The 19,724-nt window shown below is 37.9% G+C and overlaps 1 protein-coding gene across 3 annotated transcripts in view; it reads right to left on the bottom strand.

Annotated features, from left to right (window-relative positions):
• Window positions 1-19,724, bottom strand: part of LOC150082968 (putative phosphorylase b kinase regulatory subunit beta) — a 735,196-nt gene that overhangs the window by 688,930 nt on the left and 26,542 nt on the right. For all 3 annotated transcript variants that reach the window (XM_090377701.1, XM_090377699.1, XM_090377700.1), the window contains exons 2-3: window positions 6,768-6,930; window positions 866-1,001 (exon numbers count right to left, since the gene is read on the bottom strand). In XM_090377701.1, coding sequence (XP_090233827.1) covers window positions 866-1,001; window positions 6,768-6,930 — 299 coding nt within the window. The remainder of the gene's footprint in view (window positions 1-865; window positions 1,002-6,767; window positions 6,931-19,724) is intronic.

Raw genomic sequence — 19,724 nt, 5'->3', positions numbered from 1 at the left:
TAAAGCTGCATTTCTTTTTTTTTCATTTTCTTGCTGAAACAAAGGGTCTTAACTGTTGTACAGAAATTATGGACTTTTTTTTAAACTAAATGGGCACACACAAGAAATGTAATACTTTGTTAACCCTCAGAGTCCAAAGAGGAGGGTTATGTAAAAGAACAAAAACACCCATGTGCAGCCAATGTTCATTTGCCAGAAAATATTGAAGCTCTTAGAGTTGCAATGCAGCACAGTTCAGAAAAGTCAACAAGAAAAACAGTTTGTGAACTTGGATTATCTCAGCATTTTGTACAACAGCTGCATCGGTTGGATTTGAAAATGTTCTCATACACGGTTGAAATTCTGCATAAACTTCCCAAAATGATACACAGAGAAGATTTCAATTCCGATTTGGTAAAATAAGAATGTTTTCCAAGAATCAGAACATAAAAATTCATGCTTGTAATAATTAAAGGGCACACAAGTTTCTAAAGAAATATATAAATGCATAAATATTACATGTGCCACCCTGTAAAATAAACAATGTTTAAAAAAAAAAAAAAAATAGAACCCCGGGGGACTCACATCTGGTGAGTATGGGCTTGGCACACCCAGGGTCCTGAGTTGGATATCATCATTCTTCTCTTTCTTGATGATTCCTTTCTACTTTTGACACTCTCTCTCTCTCTCTCTCTCTCTCTCTCTCTCTCTCTCTCTCTCTCTCTCTCTCTCTCTCTTAGGGTAACTCGGGAATTTTTTTTTTTTGCTGATGCAGCATAAGCTTCAGGCTTCCTTGCACCATATGGCTAATAATAATAAAGTAAATTATGAGTAAATTATAAATAGGCATTATAGGAAAATACTTTATAAACTGTTGTTACATTACCTGTATGACTGATATAAGCTCCAAACAGCAACTGCACAGTAAATACTATCCCTAACATGCCCTTCATATTTATTCTGTGATAACCTTGGAAAAAGACCCGTTGTGGGACTCTGGTAATTAAGGAGTTGTCGTTTAACTGAAATAAGATATACATCAACAAAGATCATTCATATTCAAAGAAAGGATATATTTTGTTTAAGAAAATTAAACTATTATATGCTCTCAAACAGTAATTCAAAATCAAAGGTAGGTATTTGTAAACAAATAATGCTAAATTATACATTATGAAATTTTAAGAGAGGGTAGAAAATATGATATAATTTCCCAAAGAGGAAAATTAAATAAAACATTACATTAAAGAGGCAAACTTTAACCCAGCTGTAGGTGTAAGTAGTGTACTAATTACATTCCAATGCCACATTTCTTTCATAGAAGCAAAGAGACTGATAAGGAATGGAAGTCTGTTCCTGGAATCTACTACCTGCTGGCTAAAGCCAACTTCTGCGCATCCATTCTCCAACTCTCTTTCCTCAATTTGAATTAATGCCCTCAGGTTGTTAATCTCAGCAAATGAAATTATCCCATCAGCATTGAGCCTGCTCAAACCATTCAAGGCCTTGTACACCTCAACCAGATCACCTCGCAGATGTTAGTCTCCAGATGCTGCAACTTGCAGAATTTAAGCCTCTCCAGGTAAGAGAACCCCCTTTGTTCCTATTCACCAACCTTGTTGCCCTTCCTATACTCGTTTTAGCAACTCTACATACTTCCTAAAATGAGGCCTTCAGACCTGTACGCAGTATTCAAGGTGTGGCCTGACCATTGCCTTATACAAATGTATAATCAATTCTCTCTGGTACCAAAATTCCTGTATATCACTGACAACACTCCATGACCTGCTCTGGCAGCCCGTCAGTAAGGAAGGGGAGGACAGAAGTGTGCAGTCATATCTGACTGCACAATTACCCCCAGGTCTTTTTCATTCTCAAAACGTAAAGCAACGTAAAGCAGTGTCCATTTATTACCACTCTCTGCCATTCCCACTCAACCATCCTTTTATCCATTACAGCAACTTGCCCTTAATGCCATACCACTCCAATTTGTATAGCAGTCTTCCATGTGCAACAGTATAAAAACTTTCCTGAAATCCAAGTATATAATATCAAAATTATTTTTTAAATCCAGTTCCTTTGCGATCACATCGTAATAACCAATCAAATTGGTCACACAAGACTTACCCTTAAAAAACCCATGCTATGTCTGAACTATTGCTGCAGTCTTGTCTAGGTGATCCTGCATCACTTCTTTAACCCGTGACTCCATTATTTTCCCTGGAACAGAAGTTAAACTAACAGGTCTATAATTATTTGTGTCACCCTTTGAACCCCCTTTGTGAACTGGGGATACATTTGACATCTCCAGTCCATACAGACCTCCCCTGAATCTAAGGATGCTCTCATAATTATGGCTAAGGTTTGTTTATTTCCCTCGCTGCATCCTTCAATATAACTGGATAGATTCCATCAAACCCAGGTGTCATTTTTATGTTTAACTTCAACAATTTCTCCTCCACTTTGCTCTCCATTATCACAAAATCATTTAGCTCCCTGTTAGAGTTTAGTAAACTTCTGTCCTCCCCTTCCTTACAGAATTCCTCATGCATGAATTAGATACAAAATATTCATTCAGTTTGTCAGCTATCTGAGCAGGATCATCAACAGTCGAACCAACAACATCAAGTGGACAATCTAATTCATCCCCTTCCTTCTAGAGTTTATATAAGTAAAGAAAGAAGTATTTGTTATTTTTCTTTGTATCTTTTGCCAAGGATTTCTCGTAATTGGCCTTAGTTTGCCTCACCTCCTTTGTGACTTGATTACAGACTAGCTTATATCTGCCATAGGCTTCTGTGTCACCTGCTAATTTATATGTATCCCAAGCACTTTTCTTCTATGCCACGAGCCTTATTAGTTCATCTGACCTCCATTTAGGCCTAAACATTGAACGGTATTTCTTAGTTGGTATGAAAAGCCTAGTAGCTTCCAAGATTAATTCCCCGAAACATTTCCATTTAGAATTCACTGTTTTTAACATCATCAGTTGTTCCCACTGTATAGAATTCAAAAACTGCCTGAGACCACTGTAGTTGCCTTTACTAAAACAAAAACCCATCCCTTTACCCTTGATGTTTTTTTTTTTTTTTGTTAGTTGTTGGCGCATAGGCTTCTGTGGCCATAATGCACCACCCAAAGTTTTTGCATTTTACTCTGTTCGAAGCCCGAGGCGGGATTCGAACCGCAACATTTGGATTGCCAGGCAGGCACTTTACCCACCTGGCTAGCCCAGTCGACCCTTTGATGGTAGTTACATTAAGTAAATCCCACATCAGTAGACTGTGACCACTATCACCTGGTGGTTCCTTTATCTGCCAATTCCTAATGCATGAGTCATCACTGCTGATACTCAGACCAAGAATATTACTCCCTCTGAGTCAGAGGGGAGTAATACTCCCAGTGAGTCATTACTGCTGATAATCAGATCAAGAGTATTACTCCCTCTGGTTACCCCTCAAAAATGCTGTAGAAAACAATCCTCCAATAAATCCACAAAAATCTTGCTAGTGTGTGAGTGACCAACCCACAAGTTCCAGTCAATATCTGCAAAGTTAAAATCTCCCATTACAAGACATTCTTGTTTACTGGGGGCCACTTTATTTCTTAGCACAATTGTTCGTTGTACTCATCAGAGTCCTTAAGCCTACAACATACTCCTACTCTCATTTTCTCTTTCCCAGTTTTTATGTCACACCAAACAGACTGAAAATGGCCCTCTGCACCCATGTCAACTGTATGCACTTCCTTAGATTATATGTGTTTCTTAACTAACAGCATAACCCTTCCTTCCTTCCTGTCTATGCTTTCTGTACCCATTGTACTTCCCAAATTCCAATTCTGCACTGCTTATATCTGGGTGACACCATGTCTCTGATATCCCAACAATATCTGCCTTTGATGCCTTGATCAGCACTTCAAATTCATCAAATTTTTTCATAAGAAAATCATCAAAATTCATCAAAAAAAGTAAAACCTAATGAAGGCGGGAAAATTGAACATTTTCAGACTGACCACCACAGAATATGGAAGTACCGAGGAATGATAGAGGATATCAACATCAATTTCAGAAAGGAAGTCAACTACAATTTGATAAATATTAGACGTGATATGTTACAAGTAATAGCAGCATTGAAAGAGTCGTCTCTGAAAAGCATATCTCTAAAGAATATTCAGTATTTGATGCGTACAAATACCATCACTTACAGATTAAAATTAATGGATTTATTACAGCAAATGATTATTATTATTATTATTGCTCTTATATTATTTCTCCCTGACTGGGGGATTCCACTCCGTGACGGGTACTGCTACCAAGTACACAGGGTGGTTGTAATGTTGTTGTAATTAGTATTATTATTGGTGGTGGTTGTTGTATTTATTATTATTACTATTATTATCTATATGATGCAAGAAAGCTGGTGCTGGTGCTGCATAAGCCTGAGGCTTATGCAGCATCAGCCACAAAAAAAAAAAAAAAATATATATATTTACTATACTTCTAGCATTGGTGTACATGTACCTGTTCTTACTCTTAGTTACCCCTAACACAACCCATGTATTTACTTGTTCCATGATGACTCCCAGCAGCTCTTGAAATTCCCAGCAACTTGCTCTCAAGGCTGCTCATTACAATAGAAGCAGTGCAAGAATCGCTTTCGCCTCTGCCTGCGGCTACTGTTAATCTATTATTCTGTGAATCCCCCTCAAGCTAACAGTTTTCCAAACCACCTAACACTGCCTTGATAGCATCAGCAAATATTCTTGCTCGATTTCTATTTAAGTGTATCCCATCCCTGTAGTAGCAGTCTCTCCTATTAGCAAGCACACACACACACCACGCTGAAAAAAATTCTACCCCATGAGCCTTGCAAAATCTCTCCAGGGCCGAACTTATTGAGAAGGCTCTCATCGTATACTCCCTCTTATCATGTCTGGGTAGACTTTCAAATTCAACCCTAGCTCGCTACTTTTTTTCAACATTGACATGTATTTGTTAATTAAATCTGCAGATCTTTTACTCTTAAGGTCATTATTGCCAATGTGTACAATAATATCACCTTTTGCCCCTGGAAGACATACCCTGGTCCTGTTCCACCTACCCTTTTTTGCATAATATATTCCATGTCTCCTTCACAATAGAGTCATCAATAATAACTAGTTCCTGTGGGACCAGTGCATTTTGCCTTGGAGATTGCTGCTGTGTTGCCTGATGAACAGGAGCGAATTCTGGCATTGAGTTAGGCAGCTGAGAACTTGAAGGGCCTCTCTTATTAATTTTCTCAAGGGCATCTACCCTACACCGCAAACTCTCAAAAAAATGGGTATTTTTGTTAGCTTTTGGAACATAATCTCCTTTTATGTACTGGTTCTTAGTCCTGTATAACAGTTTCGCACTACACAAGATTTTATAGGAACCTAACTACCGTGTTATAAGAGAGTTACCTGTACTGTAATAGTTATTTTTATGAGAGAAAAAACCTTTGTTTCATTTATTTTTTTTCCATATTAAAAGTATTAGCTGTATTACAGGCCCACAATCCCTTATCCAAAATTCAAAAAGCTCAGAGAACTGAAAGTTTTCATGGAGCGTCACTTGTGTGCACTACATGATCCAAGCAGGTGAGAGGCTTCAGTAATACGGACAATATTACATACGTAGTTGCATTTTATGTGTTGTTGTTGTTATTTGGTTTTTAGGAGCATTAGCAACTAAGGCTATATTGCTCGGGGGATATGCGGTGGTCATTCCCTGACCTTTCCGCATCCTCCGTATTTGGTGGTGACGGGCTCGAACCCCGGCCTAATCAAGAAACGTGCGCTACGCACTGCTGCTCCTTCCCACCTGGCTACGGAGGCGCCATTTTATGTTGTCTATGTCGCCACATTATGATGATGATGATAATTAAACAGTGAAATCTTCAAATCTTTATTAAATACTGATTTTAGAGAATTGTACATTTGTGACCCTTTTAAAATTTAAAAATTTCGGTGTTAAAAATATTTTTATTAATTATAAAACTGTTACATTTTCAATGTTAGACAATAATAAATAATAAAGATTTTTAATATAAACAGAAATTTTTAAATTCTTGAATAACACTAATTAATACACAATTAAGAAATATACAGGTTAACAGTGTCTTATCAAAGATCACAAACCAAAGAAATTCTCAAATAAGAATTTCTGCAAGATTTTTAATTCCTACAGCTGAAGTTTTACCTCATACTTTCACGTAAAGATATCTACAATAAACACAACTTAAAAATATTGCTGTACATTACATTAGATTATTGTTGCACATAAAATTTAAATTTTTTACATAAAAAAACAAAAATTTGTTATCACTAAATTTTTTATTTGCAATGATATCCTCTACATTTATATGTATTATTCGATTCAATTTAATCAACTTCTACATCTGAATTCCAGAAAATTTCTTCAATTTTGGCTTGTGTGAAAAACAAAGTTTTAAAAAGGCCACATCCTCCTATGCCCATTTTTAAACTATCATAAATATAAAAAAGACTACTGGTAAACACAGTTGATAGATGACAATGTCTCTGTACAGTTTCATGAAAATCTGCACATATGCAGATATAATTTGATGATAATCTGTTGGTACCTTGTAAACATAAATTTATGTGTATGCTTGTGAAAGGGGTTAAACAAGGTACAAGAGTAAAGAAAACATTACTAAACAACAGCAAGAATTGAACAACCTCATGCAATATTAAATATTACTTTAGAAATTATGAAGAAGGGATACAAAGTACACACACACACAAACCTTGGCCATAGAATGAATCTAGTTGTCGTACTGTGTCAGCATAATTTGCAATCTTATACTGTTCGACGTCAAGTTCACTCAAACTATTTAACCGTCCTCTATACTGAATAAGAGCTGGTGATGTTTTAGTACTTCGTACTACTGAAAGGTTTTCCATGGGACTCTAAATAAAAATTGTAAAACACAAAATCAGAAGTAATCAATGACAAGCACACAAATTTTAAATGAATGCCTAGATTACTGGTTTTACACAAATGCCTAGATTACTGGTTTTAAACAAATGCCTAGATTAGTGGTTGAAAAATCTACTGTAAGCTAGATTTGAGATTTGTGTTCAATGGGATCTAAGGCTACAAAAGGGCATCTGGATAGTTCTACTGCAAGTATTCAATAAATGTAATAAATGTTGCTGTGGAGTTAGTGGTGCAAAAGCTACTGAGGCCTATATTGCCTAATAAAATCATGCAAGAAACGTGTTTCATTTTTAAAAACTTATAGTCATAAATGTAATCATATTTACATATTAATTTAAGAACTTTGAAGACTTCTTCAATGTTTTGCCTATCTTCTAGGACATGTTTGACGTTGTAGAGCAGATATCTTTTAAGGGCACAAAAGGTGACATAGTTGTACACGTTGGCACTAATGATATCAAGAGTAGGAGACCGGCAGAATTGCTTAACAAGTACAGGTCACTGTTGAAAAAAAGCTGAAATAGGGTTGAAATTGAAAGTGTCTGCAATTCTGCCCAGACACGATAGGAGAGAGTATATGATGAGAGCCTTGTCGATCAATTCGGCACTGGAAAGATTGTGCAAGGCTCAAGGGGTAGAATTTTTTTCAGCCTGGACTGTACTTGTTAACAGGAGAGACTGCTCTACAGGGATGGGATACACTTAAATAGAAAGGGTGCAAGAATATTTGCTGATGCTATCGAGGCAGTGTTAGGTGGGTCGGAAAACTGCTAGCTTGGGGGAGACAAAGACGAATAGATTAACAGTAGCCACTGGCAGAGGTGAAAGAGATTCTTGCACTGCTTCTATTGGAATGAGCAGAAGCCTGAAAAACAAGATGCAGGATATTTCAGAGACTGCCGGGAGTCATTGCGGTACAAGTAAACACATGGGTTGTGTTAGGGTAGCTAAGAATAGAAATAGGTGCATGTATACTTGCGTGTACACCAATGCTAGGAGTTTAGTAAATAAATTTGATGAATTTGAGGTATTGCTCAAAACATCAAAGGCAGATATTGTTGGGATATCAGAGACGTGGTGTCACACAGATATAAGGAATGCAGAACTGGAATTTGGGGAGTACAACGTCTACAGAAAGGATAGACTGGATAGGAAGGGAGGAGGGGTTATGCTATTAGTTAAGAAATACATAAAATCCAAGGAAGTGAAGCCAGTGGACATCGCTGGACCGTGCAGTGTTGAGTCAGTTTGGTGTGATATAAGCATTGGGACATCAAAATTGAGAGTAGGAGTATGCTATAGGCCTAATGACTCTGATAAGTATAATAAGATACTGTACAGGGAAATAGAGTGGGCCAGTAAATCAGAGAGTCTTATAATGGGAGATTTTAATTTCCCAGATATTGACTGGAATTTGGGGGCTGGTCACTCACACACTAGCAAGGCTTTTGTGGATTTATTGGATGATTGTTTTCTACACCAGAATGTTCAGGAGGCAACTAGAGGGAGGAATACTCTTGATTTGATTATCAGCAGTGATTCTTCATGCATTAAGAATCTGCAGATAAATGAACCACTAGGTGGCAGTGATCACAGTGTGCTGAAGTGGGATTTACTCAAAGATGTAACTACCATTAGGGGTAAAGGGAAGGGTTATTGCTTTCGTAAAGGCGACTACGATGGACTGAGACAGTATTTAAATTCTATACAGTGGGCCCAACAGCAAATGCAAAATGGGAAGCATTCAAAGAACTTATCTTGGAAGCTACTAGGCTTTACATACCAACTAAGAAATATTGTTCAAGGTTTAGGCCTAAATGGATGTCAGATGAACTGATGAGGCATATGACAGAGAAGAAGCATGCAGGGGATACATACAAATTAACACATGACACAGAAGCGTATGATAGATACAAGTTGATCTGTAACCAAGTTACAAAGGAGGTTAGGCAGGCGAAGGCAGATTACGAGAAATCTTTGGCAAGGGTGCAAAGAAAAACAGCAAACAGTTCTTTACTTATGTAAACTCTAGAAAGAAGGGGATGAATCAGATTGGTCCACTTGATATCGATGGGTCAACTGTTGATGATCCTGCTCAGGTAGCTAACAAACTAAATGAATATTTTGCATCGACATTCACACATGAGGAGTTATTTAGCGAGGGGAAAGCCAGAGGTGTATTCAACTCTAGCAGTAAGCTAGAGAATCTTGTAATAACTGAGAGTAAAGTGGAGGAGAAACTGTTGAAGATAAACACAAGAAAGGCACCCGGGGTGGATGGGATCTATCCAGTTATATTAAAGGAGGCAGCAAAGGAAGTAAGCAAACCCTTAGCCATAATTATGAGAGCTTCCTTGGACTCGGGAGGTACCCACAGACTGGAGATGTTCAAATGTCACCCCAATTCACAAAGGAGGATCAAAGGCTGACAAGTAATTATAGACCTGTGAGTTTAACTTCTGTTCCAGGAAAATTAATGGAGGCACTAGTTAAAGAAACACTGCAGGATCATTTAGACAAGACTTCAGCTATAGCTCGGACACAGCATGGTTTTGTTAAGGGGAAGTCTTGCCTGACCAATTTGATTGGATACTATGATGCAGTCACAAAGGAACTGGATGCAGGGAATAACTTTGATATTATATACTTGGATCTTAGAAAGGCTTTTGATACTGTTGCACATGGAAGACTGCTGCACAAATTGGAGCAGTGTGGCATTGGAGGCAAATTGCTGCTGTGGATAAAGGGGTGGCTGAGGGGGAGAAGACAGAGAGTGGTAATCAATGGACACTGCTCGTCGTGGACTAATGTTATTAGTGGAGTCCCTCAGGGCTCAGTGTTGGGTCCATTATTGTTTTCTGTATTCATAAATGATATTGATGAGGGTATATCAAGCTTAATGTCCAAGTTTGCAGACGATACAAAGGTAGGCAGGGTTGTCAAGGACACTACTGACACTATGCTGCTGCAACAGGATCTGGAAAGGTTGAGCAGATGGACTGAGAGGTGGCAAATGAAGTTTAACATTGACAAATGTAAAGTACTACACATGGGAAACGGCAACCCCAGAGCAACGTATCAACTCTGTGGTACTACACTGACAGTGGTAGAGAATGAAAGGGACCTGGGGGTGGTTGTGCAGGCAGATATGAAGTTCTCTGAGCAGTGCAGACGGGCTGCAAGAGTAGCTCATGGTGTATTGTCAATGATATATAGGAATTTTTCTAGCAGGGATAAAGAGGTGATTATTCCCTTGTATAAGGCAATGGTCAGGCCACACCTAGAGTACTGTATACAGGTGTGGAGGCCTCATTTCAAGAAGGATGTACAGCTGCTGGAACGAGTACAGAGAAGGGCAACAAGATTAATGAATGGAACAATGGGGTGCTCTTACGAAGAAAGGCTTAAGTTTTGCAAATTACAGTGTCTGGAGACCAGGCACTAGCGAGGTGATCTGATAGAGGTGTATAAAGCCTTGAATGGTTTGAGCATGCTCAATGCTGATGGGATTCTTCCTCTCGCTCAGAATAATCACCTGAGAGGGCATATATTCAAATTGAGGAAAGACAGATGTAGAATAGACATGCGGAAATTTGCCTTTAGCCAGCGGGTGGTTGGTTGGTGGAACAGACTTCCATCCCTTGTCGTGGAAGTTGATAGCCTAAATAAGTTTAAGGCTCAGCTGGACAGGTATTTGGAACGAACAGAGGGGTGAAGTGGAAGTGGTTTTTTTTTTTTTTTTTTGGCTGATGCTGTATAAGCTTGCTTTCTTGCATCAAATGCCTCTACTAATGCTAATGCTAATGTTATAGAGAAAAGATTTCACATAAGTGTTCAAGTAAATGAATACTGTTTGTCATTCTTTGGAGTATAGAAAACAGTCTATGATTAAGTGTTGTACTGTAAGCTAGCAAGAACAACAACTAATACACAACAGGTGTTCGTTCGTGATCAGCAGATATAGGTGAAGATAAGTGGATGCAGCCAATGTTCTTCCACTTGCTCAGATTACGAACCTAAGGGAAAATAAATTCAAATTGAGGAAAGACAGTTGTAGAATAGATGTGTGGAAATTTGCCTTTAGCCAGCAGGTGGTTAATTGCTGGAACAAACTTCCATCTGTTGTTGTGGAAGTTGATAGCTTAAATAAATTCAAGGAGGAACTGGACAAACTTTTAGAGGGAATGGTTGTCTGAATTTTTAAAAAAAAATTTTTTTATTTATTTATTTATTTTTATTATTATTTTTTGGCTGATGCTACATAAGCTCATACGCTTGCTTTCTTGCATCACATGCCTCTATTACTATATATACACAAGCAAGAACAACATCCTCCTTGATGTTTATATAAACAAGATGCCTACAACCGCAGAACAAGTTTTACATCGAATAATTTACTATTTACTTGATATCTACTTTGCTTAATGAAATGTTTGTTTGTTATTTGGTTTTTAGGAGCATTAGCAACTAAGGCCATATTGCTCCGGGGATATGCGGTGGTCATTCCCTGACCTTTCCGCATCCTCCGTATTTGATGGTCACGGGCTCAAACCCCAGTCTAATCAAGAAGCGTGTGCTACACACTGCTGCTCCTGCCCACCTGGTTACAGAAGCACTGCTCAATGAAATGTTCATAATCTGTGTATGGTACTGGAGGGAAGTTTATTGCATTTGCTGAATTGCTGAGTCCTGGAATTCACCAAAATTAAATATTGTGTTCAAGTATAGAAACCACACCTGAAAAGAGGCATCATTCTTCTTTAAAGGGTCAAAAGATGGACAGCGTGCTTGATGAGACTGACAAAAGGACATTCATATGACAAAAGACTTCAAATATGGGGAATACAGAGCTTGGAAACTATGCACCTTAGAGGTGACTTGACTGAGGTACATAAGGCTCTGAGAAGTTAAAGTAAAATAAATGAGGTGGAATTTTCACTCTTGTAAATGATTCCAGAACTAGGAAACATAAATTTAAATTACAGAGGAAGAGGTTTACACTGGATTATAGGAAATTTTTGTTTTCTTGCATGAGTTATTAATTACTGGAATGAGTTATCTTCACGAGACTGACAGTTTAGGAAAACCACAGGTTAGATGTATGTATGATGACACTTACGTTAAGTCAAACAGATAGTATATTTTATTTATTTATTAATATTTTAATTTAATTATTTTTATTTATTTATTTTTTGGACAATGCAGCAAAAGCTTAGGGCTTTCTTGAACCATATTCTAATACTAATGGTAACATAATGGAACCTCTCTAAAGCAGACACCATTTGATCAGACAAAACTGTCCACTATAGGAAGGTGTCCACTTTGCAGAGATACATGTAGTCAGTTTCAATAATTCAGAAAAATTAAATTTACTATAAGCAATTGCTTACTGAGAGTGCATTATATCATTGTTCACATGTTTCAATTAAATGACTTTTAAATAAATAAAACAACTAAACACAACTCTAACTAAACATGTAAAAATGAATATAAATAGCTTTGTTTAAGGCATTTCATTTATTATAGATAATTAGATCACTTACTAGTTTTTGTCCATATTCATCCTTCTTGCTCACATCCAAGAAGGATTACATTTTTTTTTTAAGGTAATAGGTTACCCCCCATTTTAAGGGGTTAAACCCTCCCTTTTTAAATTTCTGCATACAGCCCTGATGCAAATAGCATGAAATTTCATTCTTTAAAAAATTAACACACAATAAATGTAATACCTATGAGAATTTCGTGCAATATTCCAAAGGAGGAATAGTGGATGAAGTTAAAGATACTTAAATGACCACCATTTCGCACCACTAAGTGAAAGTGGTATTTAATTTGCAGACAACGTAAAGATTGGCAGAGTCATTATTGATCAGTGATAAGCAGCACTCCTTCAGGATGACCTGAACAGACTTCAAAGATGGTTAGAGAAGTGGCAGCTATGTTTTAATGCAACTAAATACAAGGAATTTAGTTGCATACAAGGAAGGTCTTACACTTAGGGGAATAGCAATCCCCAAATAAATTATATGCTTGGTGGGATTGAATTAAAAACAGTGAAGGAGGAAAGGGATCTGGGAATTATGATAGGGGAAGATATAAAGTTTTCTGAACAGTGTAAAACAGGCAGCCAGGAAAGCCTATGGTGTCTTATCAACGATTCATCGGATGTTATCCTGTAGAGATAAGGACATCGTAATTCCACTGCATATGGCAATTGTAAGAATACATTTGAAATACTGTTCAAGTATGGAGACCTCATCTGAAAAAAGACATTGAGCTTCCTGAAAGGGTCCAAAGACAGGTAGCTCAAATAGTGAGATCAAAAGGATAACTGTATGAGGAAAGATTCCAATTATGTGGGCTACAGAGATTGGTAACCAGGCACCCAGAGGTCACCTCATTGAGGTTTATAAGGCATTGGGAGAGATTAGTAAAATGAAAGAAGGTGAAAGTTTCGCTGTTATTCCAGAATTAGGGGCCATAAATTCAAATTATGGGTGTTGAGGTTTAGATTAGATTGTAGGAAATTTTCTTTTAGCCAGCAAGTCATTGATTGCTGGATCAAGTTGCCCTCTCAAGTAGTTGAGACTTACAATTTGAATAAATTCAAAGGTCAACTGGATAGTTACCTGTATGAGTAGGTAGCAAATAATTTGAATTTGCTTATCAACTTTGTGGGGTTTTTTTTTTTTTTTGCTAGTGCAGCAAAAGCCTATGGCTTCCTTATTCTAAATGGCAAATACTATAAAAAAATTATTATCAGTCCTCAATAAAAAAGCTGGACCCTGCTGCATTAAAGCAGTTATGAAAGTAATGTCAAACATCACATATCATTTTTATCAAATATACAAAAATATTACAAGTACAGGATGTCCATAAACATCCGTTACATAACTAAAATATTATTGCATGAATATAAATCTGAAACCACTTCCAAATAATAGAAGATATATTCAAGTTTTTATTCACCAGTAGGAAAATGTATGTGCTACAGTACATGACAGAATAATCATGTACTGTAATCATGGTGGAATTTACAAACGAAATTCCATTCTCTAGGTTTTGTCATTAATCAATAGCTTCTGTAAAAGTTGTAACTTGTATGGTTTCATGGTACATTCTGTTGACCTTGACAAGTTAAGCTCACAACTGGCTTTCCTAAGCATGCCATATGGATTTCCTTAGACTTTGCATAAAACTTCCTTGAACCAGCTTAACTGCACCCTTACTGACTCCTGTTTGGCCACCATCTCTGATGGTGACTGCAGTTTGTGCAGGATAACTGCACAAATGGGCTTCCTTTATGAATTTTTCATACTATTCCAGAACTGTAGGTCCAGTTGATGAATAAAAACTTGAAGATATCCTCATTACCTGGTAGTGGTTTCATATTTTGTATCATGTAGCCTATTTGTACAATAATGTTTTAGTTCTGTAAAGGAGGTTTGTGGATACAGAAAATCCTCATAGACTACTGGTCAAAATCATCTATGTACAGTTGAAGTGTTTCTTTTTTTTTTTTTTTTTTTTTATTAAAGAAATATGTTATAGACTATTCCCACACTTTTATTTATTTTTAATTTCTAAATTCTGGAAACAGCAATTTTCAGTTTGGCAATTTTATTGCTTTGTTAAGTGATGCATAATAGTGGAACTGTATTGGACAGCTCAAACAAGTTTTTAAACATTCATTTCCAGCAGGAGTGAAGTAATTAATGATATATATGCCATGGGCTCCATGAGTATGGTTATCACAAGTCTAATTAATATTACTGTAATGACCTTGGTTTTCACTTGCCTTCATTTTAAATACCCAACTGACCAACAAAAGGTATGTGGTTACATTAACTATCCTTGAAAATGCCAAGTCTAGAGAGGCTGAAAATACCAAAAGGGCATATATTAAAGTGTCTGCATCTGTATTAGACAGTGTTTGTTTTGGAGAGTCCTTTAACATATCATTTCTAATACTTCTGGCCAAAACACAAGCACGAGTATCAACAAGAGGTTATATATATATATATATATATATATGAGTGGGCATATCAGAAGTTTACAGTGAGGTATGTGTATTATATTTCACCTATGGTAGAGGTTCCCAACCTTTATAAGCCTGTGTACCAGATGCTATCGACCGCATTGGTATCTTATGACATGCTGGTGTGTTAATTAATGAGTACATAAGTCTGTTTTGAAAAGTCACATAAATAATTAGGTAGGCAAAACCGAGCTATTCTACTAAAAACAGAAAAACATATTTATTAATTAAGAAAATACAATTTATAAATTGTATAAATTACCTGAAAAGCATCACAACTGCAAACACTACTTTTAATGTTCACTAACCAACCTCTGAAAGAAGACTGACCATATAAAATAAGAGAAAAAAAAAAAGGAGGGGAAGTAAAGAGATAAAGTTATATGTATTAAGAAGTACAAGAAAGAAACAATGTATATTTTTCAAGAAGAAAGACTGAACTGCCCGCATAGATACAAACAATGAAAAATAAAAAGTTTTGGTTTTAGTAAGATATTAACATTTAAAATGTTTACTCTCCACTGAGGGAAATTGCAGGTGGTTTCATTCACTGGCCACGTACTGGTAGCTCACTCCTCACGTACCAGTACTGGTTCAGGAAAAACAGTGGTTTGAAACCTCTGACCTATTGAATCAATATATATTCAGCTTCCTGGAAATAGTGAAGGCTCGATATTTCCAAAGCTAAGAGAATAACATATAACTCTGAGGTAAAACACTGCATTCTGGTGGAAGCTGTCACTAAAAGGTGGAGCTTGGAAGTGCAGCTGCTGCACCTACTTCAATGTCTGACTCTGAACCATCAGTATATACTCAGGTGAAATAAAAAACTGAGATAAGTAAGCTGCATATAACCATACGGGAAAAAATGCCCTCTCACTTAGAGAGGGCATTCTTTCCCAGTTGTTCAAAGCATTCACCTGTGTCTATAATAAATACTTCCCACGGTGGACTTGCCAAAGGAATTTATGAAAGTATACTGAATAACTTTAGGTTTGATTGGGGGTGGGGGTGATAATTCTTGTAGCTGAATACCAATAGGTCTATTTATTTGTGTTCTCTTTTGGTAAACGTTTTCTCATTTTGGTACAGATAGGTATTCCCACACTGGGTGACATGGCAGGCTTCTTATCTGCAGCACAGTTAAATAGAATTTCTTGGCAAGGAGCAAGTAGAGGTTCAAAGGCTTTTGTACAAAAACTATGAACTGGCGATGTTCAATAGGTCGTAAAGCAAATTCTTGTGCCATTACGATGGATTAGGTCAAGTTATGTCAGAACAATAGTTCTAACTAAAGCATTGTTAGGTGGAATAAATGCAATAAGGATAGGTGGAATAAGACCAGGGTATGTCTGCAAGGGACAAAAGTTGATGATGTTGTAGGGCAGATATCATCTTTTAAGGGCACAAAAGGTGATATCGTTGCACACGTTGGCACTAATGGCATTAAGTGTAAGATCTGTGGATTTACTTAACAAATACAGGGCAATGTTGAAAAAAAGTCGCGACAGGAGTATATGAGGAGACCCTTAGGAGGGAGAATATGATGAGACCCTTGTTGATCAATTTGCACACGTCAAGTGGACCAATCAGATTCATCCGCTTCCTTTTAGAGTTTATATAAGTAAAGAAATTCTTGCTGTTTTTCTTAGCATCTTTTGCAAAGTATTTCTCGTAATCTGCCTTCGCCTGCCTAACCTCCTTTGTCACCTGATTACAGACTAGCTTATACAAAGGGTACTAGGAAAGTTTTGCAATATGACGCAACAATGAATCACAGGAAGCTGCTTGTTGCTGCATGTTGAGACATGTTCATACGTGCATAGTAGCCTCCGCGCTAAGTCGATGGGCTCAGTTATTCATTAGTAGTGAGAGTGTAAAGTGCTTGCGATGGCATCGTGGTCACGAAATGAGATAAGGACAGTTTTGCGGTATAATTTCGTGCGTGGTTTAACCACAGACCAGTGCTTAGAAGAAATGACTCTTGCACTAGATGATGATTGTCCACATCGTACAACGATATTCAGGTAGTATAGAGAATTCCAAAGGGGAAATTTCACTCTGGAGGATTCTGAGAGGCCGGGAAGGCCACGAACGTCAGTTACGGAGGAAAACGTTACTGCTGTGAGGAAAATGCCTGATGAAAACAGGCGAGTGACCTACCAACAGATAGAGGATACTTTGGGCCTAAATGCACCAGCAATTCGTTCGATTCTGCAAAATCATTTGCACGTGAAGAAACTTTGTTCTCTCTGGGTGCCGCATCAACTGACTGAAGAGCAGATGACACGACGTGTGACTTGGTGCCGGGAGATGTTAAAAAAATTTGATAAGGGACAATCTCGGTATGTGAACAACATCGTGACAGGTGACGAGACTTGGCTGTACTATTACGATCTGCCGACCAAGGCTCAAAACAAAGTTTGGGTTGTTGTTGTTGTTTGGTTTTTAGGAGCATTAGCAACTAAGGCCATATTGCTCCGGGAATATGCGGTGGTCATTCCCTTGACCTTTCCGCATCCTCCGTTTTTGGTGGTGACGGGCTCAAACCCCGGTCTAATCAAGAAGCGTGTGCTACGCACTGCTGCTCCTTCCCACCTGGCTACGGAGGCGCCTAAAGTTTGGGTCTTCGATGATGACGACACACCCGTAATTGTCAGAAAATCCCGATCTGTAAAGAAGAAAATGATAGCTGTATTTTTCAAATCGAGTGGAATTGTGGAACGTGTCGTTTTGGACACACAGAAGACAGTCACAGCTAAGTGGTATACTGAACAATGCCTGCCTAAAGTCATTGGATCTATGAAGAACCTGCGGCCAAAGTCAAGAATGGACACCTGGTACCTCCATCACGAAAATGCTCCAGCTCACCGCGCCAAAGCCTGCACCGAATATTTGACCACGACAGGACTGAAACTTCTCGAGCACCCTCCCTACAGTTCAGACCTTGCTCCCTGCGACTTTGCACTGTTCCCGCATGTGAAAATGAAGCTAAAAGGGAGGCGGTTTTCCAGTGATGAGGACCTTCTACGGGCTTGGGACAACGAGTGTGCTTTACTCCCTAGTGAAACTTGGCAGAACTGGTTTAAAGATTGGTTTCGGAGGATGGAGAAGTGTATTGAATGTAGAGGAAATTACTTTGAAAAAATTAAATAAACAAAGCTGTATTGCAAAACTTTCCTAGTACCCTTTGTATCTGCCATAGGCTTCTGAGTCGCTTGATAATTTATATACATCCCATGCATTTTTCTTCTCTATTACGAGTCTCATTAGTTCATTAGATAACAATTTAGGCCTAAACCTTGAACAATATTTCTTAATAGGTATGAAACTTTTAGTAGCTTCCACGATTAATTCCTTGAACGCTTCCCACTTAGAATTTACTGTTGGTAACATCGTCGGTTGATCCCACTGTACAGAATTTAAAAACTGTCGGAAGCACTGTACTCACCTTTACGGAAATAAAAACCCTTTCCTTTACGCCTGATGGTAATTAAATCTTTAAGTAAATCCCACATCAGTACACTGTGATCACTGCCACCTAGTGGTTCCTTTATCTGCAAATTCTTAATACACGAATCGAATGGTCACTGCTGATAACCAGATCAAGAGTATTACTTTCTCTGGTTGCCTCTCGAACATGCTGCTGCAGAAAACAATCATCCAATAAATCCACAAAAGTCTGACTAGTGTGTGAGTGACCAACCCACAAGTTCCAGTCAATATCTGGGAAGTTAAAATCCCCCATTATAAGACATTCCGATTTACTAGCCCACTCTATTTCTCTGTACAATTGTTCACTGTACTCATTTGAGTCATTAGGCCTATAACACACTCCTACTCTTATTTTTGCTTTCGCAGTGCTTATGTCACACCAAACTGACTCAACAGTGCACTGTTCATCTATATCAACTGGATGCACTTCTTTTGATTTTATGTTTTTCTTAATTAACAGCATAACAACACCTCCCTTTCTATCCTGTCTATCCTTTCTGTACACATTATACTCCCCAAATTCCAGTTCAGCATTCCTTATATCTGTGTGACACCACATCTCTGCTATCCCAACAATATCCGCCTTTGATGTCTTGACAAAACTTCAAATTCATCAAATTTATTTACTATACTTCTAGCATTGGTATACATGCAAGCATACATGCTCCTACTCCTATTCTTAGTTACCCTAACACATCCCATTTACCCACCTATTTCAGGATGACTGCCATCCGTCCCTGAAACCCCCAACATCACACGCTCCAGGTCGCTACTTATTCTAATAGAAGTTGTGCAAGAATCACCTTCACCTCTGCCTACGGCTACTGTTAAACTATTAGTCCTTGTATCCCCTCAAGCTATCAGTTTTCCGACCCACCTCACACTGCCTCAATAGCATCAGCAAATATTTTTCCACCCTTTCTATTTAAGTGTATCCCATCCCTATAGAAGCAGTCTCTCCTGTTAACAAGTACAGTTCAGGCTGAAAAAAATTCTACCCCTTGAGCCTTGCACATTCTTTCCAGGGCCGAATTGATCGACAAGGCTCTCATCATATACTCCCTTCTATCGTGTCTGGGCAGAATTGCAGACACTTTCAAATTCAACCCTAATTCTCGGCTTTTGTTCAACAGTGACCTGTACTTGTTAAGTAATTCTGCCGGTCTCCTATTCCTAATATCATTAGTGCCAACGGGTACAACTATATCACCTTTTGTGCCCGTAAAAGAT

The sequence above is a fragment of the Mastigoproctus giganteus genome, chromosome 7, assembly GCF_048544385.1.
Source record: "Mastigoproctus giganteus isolate SK-2022 chromosome 7, ASM4854438v1, whole genome shotgun sequence".
Classification (NCBI taxonomy): domain Eukaryota; kingdom Metazoa; phylum Arthropoda; class Arachnida; order Uropygi; family Thelyphonidae; genus Mastigoproctus; species Mastigoproctus giganteus.
This window is presented reverse-complemented; position numbering and strand designations above follow the sequence as displayed.